The 18034-nt window shown below is 37.6% G+C and overlaps 1 protein-coding gene across 1 annotated transcript in view; it reads right to left on the reverse strand.

Moving 5' to 3' along the window:
* Window positions 1-18034, reverse strand: part of SLC9B2 (solute carrier family 9 member B2) — a 61476-nt gene that overhangs the window by 30406 nt on the left and 13036 nt on the right. The window contains exons 2-7 of the mRNA XM_066385102.1: window positions 15150-15280; window positions 14311-14491; window positions 9331-9501; window positions 5312-5454; window positions 4346-4473; window positions 3392-3567 (exon numbers count right to left, since the gene is read on the reverse strand). Coding sequence (XP_066241199.1) covers window positions 3392-3567; window positions 4346-4473; window positions 5312-5454; window positions 9331-9501; window positions 14311-14491; window positions 15150-15239 — 889 coding nt within the window. The 5' untranslated portion in view covers window positions 15240-15280. The remainder of the gene's footprint in view (window positions 1-3391; window positions 3568-4345; window positions 4474-5311; window positions 5455-9330; window positions 9502-14310; window positions 14492-15149; window positions 15281-18034) is intronic.

Raw genomic sequence — 18034 nt, forward strand, 5'->3', positions numbered from 1 at the left:
AAGCCCCAGGCTACAACGATTCTCAACGCACATTAATATCACCTGGGCGAAGGCCTCCATCTTTAACAAAGTGAGCATAATACATTCTATCTGCCCAACATGAGGCAATCTGCATGAGAAAAATCCTTGCCTTTCCTCCCCCCACCTAAAAAAAGACAGCTTGGTTTAAAAATAATCCTTTCTTTTCTTTTGTTAATGGCTCCCTGGCCCCACCCTTCTTCCTATAACAATATTCCATTTTGTACAACCCCTCTGAGTGCCCTTCTAGTTGCTAAAAAGGATGCTATCTCATTCATAAATCACTTAATAAATCCAATTGGATCTTTGAGTTTCTTTGATTGATTTTAACACTCTAAAGCTGTGTTTTCTATCCCCATAAGTTTTGATTTAATTGGTCTAAGTTAGGGCCTATATATGAATATTTTTTACCCCCTCCCCCAAGGTAATTCTAGTGTGGACAAAAAGAGGCCACATGCTAAACCTGATAAGCTCAGGGAAAGTATGCATGGTGGGCCTTGCAAACACAGAAGATGGTCTGAATAACAAAAATTCCTATCTAAGTGCAGTCATGGTGCTTCCTCGTCACATCCTTGGCCTGTAGCTTCCTCAACAAAAGTCAATCTTTTTTCCCCTCCCCCCAGAGACAGAGAGAGAGACAGAGAGAGGGATAGACAGGGACAGACAGACAGGAACAGAGAGATGAGAAGCATCAATCATTAGTTTTTCATTGCGTGTTGCAACACCTTAGTTGTTCATTGATTGCTTTCTCATATGTGCCTTGACCATGGGCTTTCAGCAGACTGAGTAACCCCTTGCTCGAGCCAGCGACCTTGAGCTCAAGCTGGTGAGCTTTTGCTCAAGCCAGATGAACCCGAACTCAAGCTGGCGACCTCGGGGTCTCGAACCTGGGTCTTCCACATCCCAGTCCAACGCTCTATCCACTGCACCACTACCTGGTGAGGTGAATCTTTACCTTGATAAGCCTGTCTATTGTCTTTTGCATCTAAGATAACATATCTTTGAAATGTCAGAGTAATCTCCTTTTCCAGACCCCCAGGGCACAACCTCACACTAGATCACAGAACCCCTCACTGTTATCTTGTTCTCCAACATACCATCTCTATGTACTGTGAATGCTCATTGTTAAGTATCCTGTATCCACCAATGTATAAGAAGTATTGGTCTCTCCATTTTACTCTTTATCCACTCTCAGAAGTTTTCCACTTTGCTTTCTCCTGCCTCCCTAATCTTCCACCAATTAATTTCATCTAACCCCCTTTTATAGATCCTTCTTTGATTCTGATGTATAAAATAAGCAGTAAAACTGCTTTTTTCCCTCAATTTGTTGAGATTTTTGCTTCCTGACAATTGTTGTCAGTTTAGCTCAAATAAATGCATAAAAATTTTCTGCAGGTTTGGATGTTTCTTACATAGATACCAGTATGCAGCTGAGGCTTAGAATCATTGTTTGTTTGTTTGTTTTCCTTCTTTTCCACGTGAGAAGAGGGGAGACCCCTCTCTGGGGCCAATGCTCTGTGTATCTGGGGCCATGCTCACAACCAAGCTATTTTTAGTGCCTGAGGCAGAGGCTCCATGGAGCCATCCTCAGCATCCAGGGCTGATGCACTTGAACCAACTGAGCCATGGCTGGGGGAGGGAAAGGGGGGGGTAGAGAAGCAGATGGTCGCTTTTCCTGTGTGCCATGACCAGGAATTGAACCCGGCACATCCACATGCCAGGCCAACACTCTACCACTAAGCCAACAGGCCATACCATTGTTTTTTTTGTTTTGTTTTGTTTGTATTTTCTGAAGCTGGAAACGAGGAGACACAGACAGACTCCCGCATGCGCCCCACCGGGATCCACCCGGCACAGCCACCAGGGGGCGACGCTCTGCCCACCAGGTGGCGATGCTCTGCCCCTCCGGGGCGTTGCTATGTTGCGACCAGAGCCACTCTAGCGCCTGGGGCAGAGGCCAAGGAGCCATCCCCAGCGCCGGGGCCATCTTTGCTCCAATGGAGCCTCGCTGCGGGAGGGGAAGAGAGAGACAGAGAGGAAGGAGAGGGGGAGGGGTGGAGAAGCAGATGGGTGCTTCTCCTGTGTGCCCTGGCCGGGAATCGAACCCAGGACTTCTGCACGCCAGGCCGACGCTCTACCACTGAGCCAACCGGCCAGGGCCCATACCATTGTTTTAAAGGTGTATACCAGTAAAGCAGTAAAAATATAAGTTTGGATAGGCATAGGAGGGTTAAAATAAAGACAACAGTATAGATTTGATTTAATAAGTAATAAGAAATCCTCACTGGTTCTTTTTTTTGTGACAGAGAGAGAGTCAGAGAGAGGGAGAGATAGGGACAGACAGATAGGAAGGGAGAGAGATGACAAGCATCAATTCTTCATAGTGGCACCTTAGTTGTTCATTGATTGCTTTCTCATATATGCCTTGACCGGGGGGCTAAAGCAGAACGAGTGGCCCCTTGCGCAAGCCAGCAACCTTGGGCTCAAGCCAGCAACCATGGGGTCATGTCTATGATCCCATGTTCAAGCCAGCAACCCTGCGCTTGAGCTGGTGAGCTATGCTCAAGCCAGATGAGCCTGTGCTCAAGCCGGCGACCTCGGGATTTGGAACCTGGGTCCTCTGTGTCCCAGTCCGATGCTCTATCTACTGTGCCACTGCCTGGTCAGGCTCTTCACTGACTCTTGAACAAGAAAGTAACGTTATGAAAGCCATGTTTTGATAAAATTAACTTACTAGTTAGACACAACATGGACTGGACGTAAGGCAACTGGGGCAATGGGAAGAAGTAAGGTTCTAGGTAATCAGTATAAATCATATACAACCATAAAATGGGCAACATAACTACAGAGTGCTGGAGAAAGAATACATATCTTTCTAAGGTGTAGTCTTCTTTTAGTACTACTTAAAATAAAATGAATATATATCAGATAATTATTAAGTATTAAGAAGATACTCATTAAAATCATTGTTTGTTATTACCCATAAAATATGAAAGAAAGAACAGAAATTGTTCCTTCCACTTAGACTCCTGTTACTTGTGCTCAGTGAAAAACCTAGTCATCCCTGTGCAAAGTCTCCAAGATTAAACTTTCCTAGATGGCTCTGTGCGGAAGCTGTTCTCCTTCTTTAAACTTTGTTACCTTGCATTCCCCCTTCATGTACTTCCCATACTACTTGAGCGGCCTGTGTCTAGAGGGTGAAGGGAGTAAAGATAAGAAACTTCTGGTTCCCCCTTAGGTAAAGAACTCTTGGAGTTGCTTTCTCTATTTTAATTTGCCTTAATCAATGATCAAGCAAATATGCCACACTTATATCATCATAATCTGTCGCTAGAACTCAAGAGAACAGCACACTGTGACCTAATCAGTTTACCTGTGGAAAAGGCCATGCCCAAGCATGTGTTGAAGCCAGTGATAGCCAAAATGTCATCAAAGCTGCCAGCAGCCATGAGTAAGGTTGGGACACCTTTCTCAACACCGTAGCCTCCTTTCTGCAAAAGGAGCATTGAAGGCACCACAACAGCTGGAGAGACAGCACCTACGACAAAACTAAGCAGGCAGTGCTTTAAATATTTATGATAGTATCTCACTCATAATTGTCATTATTATTATTGACATTGCAATAACTTCTATTCTTTTAGAGGATACACTTTAGTCTTTCAAATGGCCATGATGCATCAAACCAGAAACATATACACATGTAAGTTCTACAGAACACTTTTACAGACATGTGGCCATGAACAACCTGCACTGCAAGTGCTTTGATTACCTAAACATATATATAAGACCAAATGGGGCCCTGGCTGGATGGCTCAGTGTTAGAACCAATGCTGCCGATGTAGTCATTATCCTTTGTGCAGACTTTGAGCTGAGATTCAGCAGCTCTCTCATCAGCATGGAATCAGGTGTAGGTAAAAAATCTATTTCTTCCTCAAGAGAATAAATTATTATAACCACTGTAAAAGTTAGCACCTATAAAGATATAGACATTTTTTCCCATTTTTTAAAATGTTTATTTAATTTTTTTTTTAGAGAGAGAGAGAGATAGAAACATTGATCTATTTCTGTATGTGCCCTGACCGGGAATTGAACCGGCAACCTCTGCCCTTTTCAGGACAATGCTCTAACCAACTGAGCTAACGACCCAGGCATTGAAGTTATAATATTTACATGTTGGAATAGTAATAGTTATGATATTATGCTGAAACATCCATATCGTACTTTCAATGTCCTTCTTAAGAAAATGGTATTATGAATTCTCTTGCATAGTCTGAGAAAATCCTCCATCACCCGTGCATACTTTCATACGACAAGGAAAAATCATTACCCCAGGATAAATCCCCACTGCCATGGTAGACCCATTAGGAAGTGGGCAAGAATCGCAGCTATGCACGCCTCCACAAGACAAGGACCCACAGCTAATCGTACACAAACACCCTTCAGCTTCTTCAGGGCCTGAAACATAAAAATGGACATACTAAAATGATCCTCTAAAGACATGCAGAGAAAATGACATTAAATGCTTTTCTTTTTTCATTATTCAGACCATATCTGGATTATCATGAAGCTTCCAGGTAATGAGTTTATTTCACAAACATTTCAGTGTTCTGTTTCAGAGATAGCTTATGTAGTCCTCATGGCAACCCTATGATATAGATAATAGTATCACCACTATTCTTTAGATGTCCTCATCTGAAAAGACACAAGTTAAAGGTAATTGCCCAAGATCATGAGATTGGTGAGTGGTGGAGCGAGGTTTGAACCCAGGCACTGCTGCTCATAGTCTCCACAATGGCTGGTTTAACCTTGTCAGTGTTACCTTCATGTATAATTCCTGGTCCCAGAAGGAACCTAGGTTAAAGACCTTCATCCCCAACAATATTCATTCCCTCATTCAAAAACATACATGAATTTAAGTATTTTAGAATAAAAAACAGTTTCCTAAGCCAGTATAATTAGCCCTGAACACGTCACCTGTATAGGGCTTTGTGCATCAAAAATATGATGTCTCTCTCATGATCATTATCTATAGCTATGGCCGATATCTCTGCCAGAGAAAGGAAGGCACTTTTATTCTTGGTGCTGTCCCCAAACAGACAGTAACTCTATCTTTCACCATGAAAGAGTATAGGAACATCTTCTGGGGATAGTCCTGCATGAAATAACTTCCATTGCCTCTTGAGAATGCCTGCAAAGTGTCCATGTCCATTTACTAAAGCTCAGTGATTATATATTTGCAGCATTGGAAGAACAAAATTCCTAGTCAATAGTTGGAAATTTACACCTTCAATACCTGTGAATCAAGCCCCAGGCCAGCACGAACCAATATAACACATAGGGCTATGCTTCTCAAAGCAGAAGACCACTTGGGCTGGATCTGTACATTATCACTGATGACAGGGATATTTCTTATGAGAAACCCAGCAAGCAGCATGCCTAGAATGGAGAAGTCAAACAACTCTTTAGTTAGTTTTCAAACACAGAAAATACTTTTTGGCAATTTAGATTAGAGACTACCTTTAGATGTGAAGAGACTACTCTATAAACCCAGAAACCACTTTCTTTATACTTAGTCCTTAGATAAAATGACATTAAAACTTATTTTAAAATTAAAATAATATGATAAAGGATCTAAGAAAGTTTTATTTTGCAAATAAAAATGATAGGTTAGAGCCCTGGTCAGCAAACTGCGGCTCGTGAGCCACATGCGGCTCTTTGGCTCCTTGAGTGTGGCTTTCCCACAAAATACCACGTGCGGGCGCTACCTCAATAAGGAATGTGCCTACCTATGTGGTTTAAGTTTAAAATTTTGACTCTCAAAGGAAATTTCAATTGTTGTACTGTTGATATTTGGCTCTGCTGACTAATGAGTTTGCTGACCACTGGGTTAGAGTATCAGAATAACTTAAACTGAAACAGAGAAATATGATGCAGTGTTGGATAGAAAGTGTGATCAAATTCTAAATATAAAATGTTTTAATAAGATGCCCAGTTCAGTCATCTTTCTGTGTGCAAGTAGCAAACAGCTCCTAAAATTATATATTTGCATATATATTGAAATATCAATAAATAAATACCTAGATGGGCTCTTTTTTACCTTCAAACCAGATAATTGAATAAAAACACATAACCTGCTTTACAAAGGCTTAGAATGAGTTATGAGGCATTGGCGATGGCTCTATCACATCGGCTGGTGGGTGCCTCCCTTCGTGCCGTCTTTCAGCTTCAGTATTTGAGTCAGTGGAGTAGGTGCTTGAGATGATAATGAGCCGACTTGGTACTGCACCTCAACAAGCTTTCAGCCAGTAGGGGAAGGAGGCAAACTGACAGTCTCAATGTCATGGAAGTATAAGTGTGAGCTGAGACAGGACGGGTGAGTCACAGGATACAAAGAAGGGAAAGGAAAAGGAGAAAGCAGGACTGAGGGAGTTGAGAAGTTTATGGAAGACACAGAAGTTTCTTCCAGGGTATGAAGAGAAAGTGTGACACATTCTGGGACCTGTAAGTATTAGTTGAGTGTGACTGAGGAAGCCGAGTTGTGAGAGAATTTACATGTCCACACAAAAGGAGAGATTTCCCTGTCAGACGCTGTAAAGCTGGTCTCTGTCAGACGCTGTAAAGCTCCCTAGGAGTACCCTCTTCTCACACGCCCTTGTAAGCACCACACATAGGTTTCTCAATAAACTTCCTCATTTTGAGGCATTCTGTATGTAAACTATGAGGACAGAGACGAATTACAAGTATAGCTTTCTGAAACTCGCTCCTGACATCTCAGGCAAGAAAGCGTCACTTCCAGGCATCTCTTCACTGCCACTTAGTCTAGAAGAAAGTCTCAAAGTTCTGAATTCTGCAGTCATGTTCTTTCTTAAATTTTTGAAAGTATGTTCTAGCCTATGATAGCTCTTTTAAAAATAATGATATGAATAATATACATTCATATTAAACTTAAAACATTACAGACAAGGGTAAAGTAACAACCCCACTTGTAACTTTCCATCGTCATTCTCCAAAGGTTTCCTCTGTAAAGGGTTTTCTGTGCCCTTCAGAATGGTGTGTGTGTGTGTGTGTGTGTGTGTGTGTGTGTGTGTGTTTACCTAAGTATGACTGTGTGTTTGTGTGTATATGTGTGCATGTGCCTTTGTGGTAGTCACAAATGGGAGTGCATTTATATACCCTTATATACAACTTGGGTTTTTTCCACTTAACCATCTATTCTGAACATATGCCCAATGAAGCACATCTATATTTGCCTTATTCTGTTTAATAGTTATAATAGTATCTCATTGTTTGGAAATATCATAATTTTGAACCAATTCATAGACCAGTTCATAAATTAAGTATTTATTAAGTGCCTATTGCCTGCCAGACCTTTATTATACCCTGGTAATACAGAGGTGAGCTAGACCAACATGGTCCCCATTCACATGGAGCTTATATTTTTGTAGGTTTGTGCAAGCATATCCACAGTATATCATAGCAGTGGAAATGTTAGGCTCCAGGGTATAGGTGTGTATATCATTTTTATAAATATTGATGAATTACCAGCCAAAATGCAGCACTAATCTAACATTTCATTAATATGTCAATAGGTTCTTACTGAAACACTGTGGATCTAAACCAGTCCTCAATTGATTACAGCATATAACTACCTGAAATCAAAGGAGTAATAATGTTATTAGAACTCAAAAATATGTTGAGGTTTTTTTTTAGGGGTTTTAGATGGAATAAGGGAGTGTGAAAAAAAATTTCCCTGGGCCCGTGTTTCTTTTGCCAATGATCTGGGTGATGTGTCCCCTTCTTGTCTCTAAGCCCACAGGGGTCTCTTCCTTGGTTATGGAGGAAAGAACACCTTCTTTGATATGGTATATTCTTTTTTTCCTTAATTTGTATTACAGAAATTAAAAAAAATTATTAACAAAAGGCCAATTCTATTTCAAATGCTTCCAGGTTATAGGGGTCCTCTGATTACGAAAGTCTCAACCTACAACATTTTGAGTTTACTTCTATAAACACTTTAAAAAATTGAGATGTGTGTTTCAGTTTATGCCGTAGTGTCGTATAGACTACGTGGGTAAACTAGTTTGGTTGCGCGGGGGAAGAATATGCAGTACATATATAGATGTATATATAGTATATTTATGTCCTTTTCTTTTTTCTGTGGCTAGTGTTCTTATGTTCTAGATCATGACTTTACAACTATGTTAGAATAGGTAAGTGACTTAGGCTAAGGTGTATCTCGACTTACACCAAAATTCAGGTTATATCACTGTCGTAGGAATGGTACTGAGTCGTGACCCAAGGACCCCTAGTATTTTGAAGCAAATTCTGATTGAAAAAATTTAACAAAGAAATCACTCACACCACTGATGAGTATGTCACCATAAATGTTGGTTGATATTTTTGTTTATGTTAATGTTAATGAATAAGATGAAACAATGAAAATAGGTGTTGGAACTTCATTTGTTTGTCAAAGATGTGAATAACTTATAATATATCAAGACCCGATTTGTAGCATTTGCTGATTTCCGTATTATAAATACTTCCACCTTGGCCCATGTTAAGCTATCAACATAATGTCACTAAATGTGGTGCTCGGAAGAAATGGACAGTGTCTTACCATTATGCAGTATTTCCATAATCTCAAGAGCAGAGATAAGGAGAAATGTAGTAAAATACTTAGAATCAGTTTTATGATCAGTTTTAAATGTTTATTGCTCTTGTTTTAATTCAGGTTACTTAACTCTAGGTATATATAATTTTTTTTTTGAGTGAGAAAGAGAGACAGACAGACAGGAAGGGAGAGAGATGAAAAACATCATCTTGTAGATGCGGCACTTTAGTTGTTCATTGATTGCTTCTCATAGATGACTTGATGGTGGGGGGGGAAGGACTCCAGCTGAGCCAGTGACTCCTTGCTCAAGCCAGTGACCTTGGGCTCAGGCCAGCAACCCTGGGCTTCAAGCTAGTGACCTTTGGGCTCAAGCCAGCGATCATGGGGTCATGTTGATGATCACACACTCAAGCCAGCGACCCAGTGCTCAAGCTGGTGAGCCTGCGCTCAAGCCAGTGACCTCAGCATCCCAGATCAATGCTATATCCACCACTGGTCAGGCTAAGTATGATATATATAATTTTTTTTTAAATCGTCATTTTCTACAACTGGCTCACAAAACTCAAAATTTAACTATCAGTTTTTAGCTCCAGCAGAGAAAACACAAAAATAATTTATTCCTTTATTTCCCAAAGGTTTCTAAACTACTATTCTTAAAACATTATTTACTCTGAAGAAGATAGGAAGTGTTTAGCACTTACCAAGAAGAGGAGGCAGCGGAGGTAATGTAGGTAACTTAATGAGAGCAAAAAGTTTACCTCCAATGATGGCACAATAGAAAAGGATTATAATTCCGAACAGATTTCCTCCAGGAAGACATTCACTGCCAGTAATTGACCAAACTACAGCCCACAGAAGAACCACCATGGTAACTGAAATAAACCAGGAAAACTAGTGTCTATCAATAAGTTGTTATATGTAGGTTTTAATATAACCTAAAATTTAAAAATAAATATTGAACACATATACAAATACTTATAAGCATGTGTAAGTTTTTAGAATATCAGTAATATGAACAACCAGGTAATTGCCAACATCTTAAGAAACAGAATATTACCAGTGGCTTTGAATCCACCTGTGCCCCCCTCCCAATCTCACCCCCATTTCCTTTCACATTGCCAGAAGAAACTATCTTGATTTTTTTTCTTTACCATTTACCTGTTTTTATTTATAATTTGATCATACATATCTCATGAGTCAATATTAAAGAGAAACAATCACTATCTTTCCCCTCTTCATTGGAACATATGAATACTTGAATAATCATATTCCAATATGTTAGTTCTGCCTTGAATTAAATGTTATTGTTTCTTTTCTAGAGCCAATGTGTATTTAGAATTACACACATACTTACCTATTTCTTTTTGGATCAAGATTCATTCTGGCACCTCACACCTTTCCCCCACGACAGTTAGTTAGTTATCTTGTTGCCTGAAGTATTCCCTTTACTAGAGGCATTTTTAAGACTGTGAAATATATGTCCCTATTTGAAAACCTGGTGTTCTACAAAATTGTACACGGCAAATGGGAAAAAGAGGAGTTGGGCAGACCACTTCAAACTTGTGACCAAAGCACTAATAAAAACAGTAACAATTGTAATGAAAGTACCAACACAGTTAAATCTGCTCTGACATTTATATCTCCCACCTCAGTCCTTCTTTGCAGGCTTAAACTCTGGAATCACACTTCTAATTTCAAGATGTAGAATCTTGAGGGCTTTGCTTTAAATAGAGAGGAGTTCCATAAAAATCTGACCCAGATTGTAGTCTTCTCCGTCAATCAAATGCTGTTTTAATGTTTGGTTTTATTAACAGCAAAAAAGTGTTGGCAGCTTCTTTATCTGTACTGCCAGCTCCTTCGTTGACAGATGGTTTCATTAGGTAGCCTTAATGCTGTGGAAAGTTAATGGTCTTAGAAGTCCTTAAAACAGAAATTAACTGCCTGAAAAGAAGGCACTTTCAGAGATTTCAGCTTGTTAAAAGGGCCTCATGTTAGTAAGGCTTTACCTTTAATTGAAGAAAGCAGAGACCTGATAAATCTATATACACATATATTTTTTTCCAGTTCACTTTGCATTCACTTCTATTGCTTGATAATGCAAAGTATTAGTGTGCCAGAAAAAATTACGTACAAAAATGCAAATTGAATACTACACAGAGGATTCCCTATTTACCATTGCAAATGAGCTAATTCCTAGCACAGAAACACTTTGCAGCAAAGTATGCTGTATTTCTCTTAGAATCTGTAGGTAGTTAATTGTTTTATTTGTATGGAATTACCTTTATTCTCATCTTTAGAAGATAGTTTTTCTGAGTATACAACCCCAGGTTGAGAGTTTCTTTCTCTCAAATCCTTGAAAATATGATTACTTGGTTTTCTGGCTTTCGCTGTTGCTAATTTTCATTTTAAGTTTATTTTCAGCTCGTTTAGGGATTTTTTTCTTTGGCTGTTTCTGAGTATGTTATCCTTAGGTATGGCTTCCTTTTGGTTCACTAAGTTTTCTGTTTTTCATCAATTCTGGAAAATTCTTAGTCTTCATATTTTCAAATATTTCCTCTTCGTCATTCTTCCCATTCTCTTTTTCTGGAACTATAATTAGATAGCCATACTTTTTTCTCCATGTTGCTAACCCTACTTTCCATATTATCCATTTTTGTGTATGTAGATCATCTCTTCAGACCTATTTGCTAGTTTACAAACCCTCTTTTTATTACTCTGTTGCCTAATCTAGGCACTAAATTTTAAATTTCAATTATTGTACTGTATCTTTCATTTTCAGATCTTCAATTTGGTTTTTATTAAAATAACTGTTCATTGTTAAGACAGTGACTTCTTTTGTAGTCATATTTGCTATCATCTCAATGACTATACAAATATCAAAAATATTTTATATTCTATTTTCAGATAAAGAAAAAATTTGAAATCTATTTCCTTGCATATGTTGTGATCTTCTGTTTGTTTTTGCAATAGCAATCTCTTCTTTGAAAATTGTTGGGGCCTTAGGTTGAATGTGTTTCTAGATAGGATTGTGTATTCGCTTCTACTGAGTTTTCAGAAATGTATAATCCAGAACCACTTTTAGATATATTTTCAGCTTGATTTTCTTCAGTGATTTTGGAGCACAAATCAGCATAAAGTTACACATTTTTAGAGGAGACTCTCCCCTTCGCCCCCCTCTTCAGCCAGCACCAGATGAGACAGGCTTAGCTACAGGCCATCTGCAGAGCAAGTTTACCTCAAATTCACCATCACACTGGCTTCCAACTTTGTATAGGTAACGAGAATGATATCTCTTATTATACTTCTAACCTGGGCAGCCTCTAGTGTAGCTTCCTATACTCTCATGGTCCCCAAAATAATCTCAAATTCGTTGGTGCTTTGCAGAAGCCTCCAGGGTGAAACCCAGATTGAGTGCTTCTTTATCTTTTTTACCTATACATTGTTTTGGTGTCTAATGATTTCCTGTTTTCTTGATAAATAAAAGGTACATTTAAAAAGACAAAATATTTTTTTCAGGTGTTTTAACTGGTGTAAGTAAAAAGGTTGTTCATTGAGTCTTGTCTACCATATTGTTAGAGATTGCATCCAACATTCCATTTTTTAAAATCCTAACAGAAATTTCCCAGATTTTCTAGGTTTATGATGCTATTACAGTGAAATAACTAAGGGGCCTTAGGTATTTTCCAATGGCTATAGGGGCTGAAATTTCTATTCAGTATTGGAGGTATAATGGGAAAGCAGGAATTGCCAGCTACTAAATTTTACCTTATCAACAGCATAAGCCCAATTATATACTAAATTCAGCAATGCAGAATTAGGAGTTATCCACTTCAATGGAGCTTTAATATCTCATAAATGAGATCTGGTTACCCACTTATTGATGGTAAAAAATAATTACTGTGTGAAAAGTATATACTGGCAATATACTTGGCCAGTAAATATACATTAGTAGTATAAATTATATATTGATATAAACACTATAAACAATGTCAATAATTAAAACATTTTTTCCACTTTAAAATTACGTTTTCTAAATCTCTTATTTTCCTTTCATTCCCTATATTCAAAATTCAGTTCTAAATACATAGCAAATGTACATTTATAAGGTTCCCCTAAAGCACATTTAATTCAGTTAATAATTTACTTCTCATTTATGATTTTGGAAAACTGTGTATTCACGTGTAACATTTATTTCTTAAGAAGAATACCTCGTATACTGAATGGGCACAGGAAGTCATATAGGAAAGAAGGCAGTCTTGTAGCCTCAGGAATAGAAGCACGGGCAAACTAGTGAAGATGTGTTTACACACTGAGTCATGTTTCTCTGGCACCTCTCTGAATAATGATTTTAGAATAAAGAAAATGGTTCTCAAAATCACATCATTAATTTATACCCTTTCCTTATGTCAATCTGTATCTGTTTTACTGTAAATGTTTTAACCAGAAATGTGCCATAAGATAAACTGCACAAGTTTAAAAAATAATAAAAAGGACAGAAAAGGTATTAAATTATCTGTAGTCAAATTAATAGTATATATTTTGGAACATGGTTTTCTCTATGTGTTTTAAATGAGATTTTTTCCTCATGCTAGTTTAGAAATATACCTAATTTCATTGAAAACAAATATCTAGAGCCTCAAGTAAGATGTATTATATTGGTATTAAATGCCTCAGTTGAGAATAATAAAAAATGTCTTTCAGAGATCCCAAATGAAATACAACTAAAAAAAAGTGTCTGATTTTTCAATGAACATAACTGCTATATCAAATATGCTATATTCTTTGACATATTTACTTTGGGAGGCAATATATCTATTTCAATGATGCTGTCATTTCTCAACACAATTTTTGAAATTGTCTTTATATTTTCCTTTATAGGCAATTTTCAAACCTCTTTTCCTTTTTCCTACTATACTACACATCTTCCAATATATATGACATGCGCACATACATACAAACACAGACACGTCCTTTTTTGAACAAAAAACAGCATTACTCAATTTGAACATTCATTTATTCATCAAGTTGATATCAGAATAATGTTTGGCTGCCTCTAAAAACCAAATCCATTTCTAAAAGACAAATATATCTCAATCTAAACAATATTCAAAATCATGCTGTGATAAATTTGCAAACAAAAATCCCCCAAATATTTTAAGTAATAATAGCTTTATTGGAATAAATTGAATTGCAAACCAAGATTCTTACTTATAAAATGGTATGATTCATTTGGAAGTATAAACTGAGCTGTGTTTACTCAGACATTGCTTGCATTAACTAACAGTAATAACATTATGTAGTGCTTTTCTGTTTAGAAGCAATTTCTCAATTACTTTTCTCATTGGAGCACCCTAACATAATCCTGTGAAATAACTCAGATACAGAAAAGGAAAAGGTCCTTGATTCCTGCTCTTTTCCTCATCCTGGCATCTGGAATGGTGGTGACCACAGCGCTCTGGGAAGTCTGGTGTCAAAATGGTGGAGCTCTTCGGCCTGGGCGCCTGAATGACTATATGGATTAGAGCAACATATCCTTGCAAATTGTTCACTTAGTAGTTTTGATGTGAGAGAGAAGTAAACTTCTTTTTGTTCTTTATACACTATTATTTTAGGATCTCCCATTATAAAACAACTTTGCCTTTTACCTACTGTTTCTGAACCCATCTATACCATTTACATACCATTTGTTGTTACTTTAGCCAGTAAGCCATGTGGAGGGCAAGCAAATGTTTGTCTTAGTCTTCGTAAACAATTTGATTCAGTTGGTGTTTCTTGTAGCCTTTCTTCATTGTTATTCGAAAGGTTACTTCCTTTTATTGGTTCGTTTCCATCTATACCTTTGAGGTTCATAACTGTTTCTTCCTGTGTTTAAAACAATTAAAAAAATCCTTACAACTTTATATTTGCTAAACATTTTTTTCAGTCACTGAGCCATCACATCATAAATCAAATTTCCATTATTAGAATCAAGGCTAACACTTACCAGGAAAATGCATGGCTTTATTATTAGCTAATCAGCTAATACTTGGAACTATATATATTGGGCATAATTACCATTGAGTCAGTATTTGTATCATTATGCATGCTTGAGTCACATAAAACTTCATTGTTTTATAATACTGGGATTAAAAATTAGCCTATTTAAGATATGATTCAAGGTAAATACATAAAAGTGGTTCAGGAAAAGATAACTACCTGTGGTGAAAACCAATTCACATTCATTCATCTACCTGAATTTAAGCAATAAAAATACCATACTAAGGGTTAGGCCAGAAACACAAAGCATTCCACAGGCTCTTTATTTTTCTAGCTTCATTTTGGGCCAGCTGCTAGTGACTATCAGGCAAAACTGGTAGTCACACCTACCTTGGACTATACAAGTTTAGGGACAAAGAATAGGGAAAATTGTTAACTGAGTGACACAGAATGGAAAGAAGACAGTTCTATTATAGATTTGGAAATATACAGTCCTTTCCTGAAGGCAACAGTTGGAATGCACTTCATTTGATCACAGATTTACCTGTGTTTCTTGACACGTAGAGGCTGTTTGGTTCACACTTGAGGATGGTTCCAAATCTTCATGTTCAATTGTTTTATCTTCATTCTCCATGATTTATAATTAAAAATAAGATGATAGAGGGATGACAAGATCTGTTTTGAAGGAGAAAAAGTATAGATATAGAACAGCAATCTGAGATTTAAACAAATAAATTATACAGCAATTTGAACAATTTAAATGAATTGTATTTATTTTTTCCCTTAGAACTCTGAGGTTGCTAAAATATTTTAAATGAGACTATTCTTAGTTTTCAATTGCTTATCTTTTCTTTGATTACAATATCATATCCTATTTTTTACCTACATTTTTACCTCTTTTGAGAAAGCCTTTACTTAGCATCATACTTTAAAAAAAAAGTTATCGATTTTACAGAAAAGGGGGGGGGGTGGAGTGATAAGTATCAATTCATAGTTGCTTCACTTCAGTTGCTCATTGATTGCTTGTCATATGTGCCATGACTGGACAAGCCCAGGGATTTGAACCAGTGACCTCAGCATTACAGGTCAAAGTTTCATCCACTGTATCACCACAGGTCAGGTGACCATGATATTTTCCTATGATTTCTTTTCCACCGTGTTTTTGTGACTTATACTTCAAATATTCCAAGTAATTCTACCATTAAATTGTCTTTTCTAATGGGCAAATTCAATGAAGCAGAAAAGCTCAGGTAATTTTCCAATGTTGATATGAGGAAATGAGTCACCAGAGAGAAATCTATGGCTTCCATCATTTTCAGAGAAACTAGAGTCACTAATTCTTACCTGGTTGTTATTTCTAAATTAAAGTTAAAAAAATAAAACAACATTGATTTGAGTAGCCACAATGACTTAGACATTGTATTAAGTATTACTATGGTTGTCATTTGCTCATTAGTGTGAGCAATCCAGATACCAAAACACAGTCTTTGTTCTCTATAGGTTTATGGTATGCCAGAAAAAAATAAAGTTATACACAGTAAGTAAAAAACCTCTATGACTGAGCAACATAAACACCCACTTCAATCCCTTCCCCCCTAGTTGGCAAACTGCGGCTCACGAGCCACGTGCGGCTCTTTGGCCCCTTGAGTGTGGCTCTCCCACAAAATACCACGTGCAGGCGCTACCTCAATAAGGAATGTACCTACCTATATAGTTTAAGTTTAAAAAATTTGGTTCTCAAAAGAAATTTCAATCGTTGTACTGTTGATATTTGGCTCTGTTGACTAATGAGTTTGCAGACCACTGCCCTAGGCTTCCTATGCTATATGGGTTGAGAGCGAAAAACTCCAACTCTTAGCCATTTTGCTGACAGAGTGGTCATGTGTCACACTGACCTATATTTGGGATCTATGTAAGGATCTATATTTGGGATCCACTGTGGGGAAACTTTTATTTCCAAACAATAAGGCAAAGCTTTCAAGGATCATACTGTTTACTCTTTGCTCTCTAATATTTCCCTTTCTTCTTCCTAGAATGTAGATACACTACCTGGAGGGCCAGCAGCCATCTTTCAAACAAGACAGGAAAAGGTCCTATACAAAAGATAGTAGATAAGCAAAACGGGAGGAGCTGGTTCCTTGATGTCCTTCAGCTGCTGCATCAGTCTTGACAGCCAAGTTTTGGTTTTTTTGTGACAGAGAGAGAGAGAGAGAGAGAGAGAGAGAGACAGATAGGGACAGACAGACAGGAAGGGAGAGAGTTGAGAAGCATCAATTCTTCCTTGCTGCACCTTCGTTGTTCATTGACTGCTTTCTCTTGACTGCCAAGCTTTGAGGTAATTGTTTACACCACTATTCAAAGGCTGTGGGCTCAGGGATTGGACAAACCTGGGCCTGAAGTTCAGCTTCATCATACACCAAATTGCTTAGCCTCTTGGTAACTAATTCCTCATCTATACAATGGAGGCTAGAGTAGTTCTAACCGTGCATATGGTAAGCATTGATTACCACTGGTTACCAGCCACTCACATGCCTTCTTTCTAATGATCATAACTCTCTAAGAATCTTTTTGCTTTCCTATTAAGCAGGACAAGTTCTCACTAGTCTTGAAGAATTTACTACTTAATCCCATTGATTTTCTTTATCATGCTTTTTCTTTCAAAGTTAACTTTTTGTTAGATAAATATAACACTCACCACTGACATCCACCTTTTTCATTAGAAGAATTACACAAAAACACTTGGGCAGTTTCATCAAAATCATCTCTTTTAGGAAATTCCCCCAAATCAACCAATTCTGCCACTTGTGAAGATTATTTTAAAATAGCCAACCAGTATAAATGATTATTTCTAGTAGACACAAACAACTGGCTAAAATGAAGCTTTAAAATGTTGTTTTATTAATATCATTGTGGTTCTTTTTAACATCAACAATCAAAACCTGGAATGTTGCACAGTATATGCTATCTGTAGGCATTCACACAGTTTTGTGTTCCAACAAAACTTTCCCCATTTCCCTGTAACCTCCACCACGGAAGCCAAAGTACTTATTTGATATTAGAAGGTACTGCAAGGAGAAGGTAATATAAAATATCAGTATTTTAATGAGTCCAGAAAAACAACTTACAACTAATTATTTAGCTCTGGTTATTTTATTATGTTTCCATTTCCAAAAGAACATTTATACCACTGGTCTCACTTCAGAAAACCACTGAAATTTAGGAAAAATCACAAAAATGTAACTTTTCCTTAAAGCAACCATGCTCGTCTAATGTTCATGTTCATTGGGTCTTGAAATTACAATAGCATATTCTCTATTAAGAAGGCAGTTTTGAACAGGCAGTGATGCAGTAGATAGGGCATTGGACTGGGACGCGGAGGACCCAGGTTTGAGACCCCAAGGTTGCCAGCTTGAATGCAGGCTTATCTGG

This window comes from Saccopteryx leptura, chromosome 5, assembly GCF_036850995.1.
Source record: "Saccopteryx leptura isolate mSacLep1 chromosome 5, mSacLep1_pri_phased_curated, whole genome shotgun sequence".
NCBI classification, from domain to species: domain Eukaryota; kingdom Metazoa; phylum Chordata; class Mammalia; order Chiroptera; family Emballonuridae; genus Saccopteryx; species Saccopteryx leptura.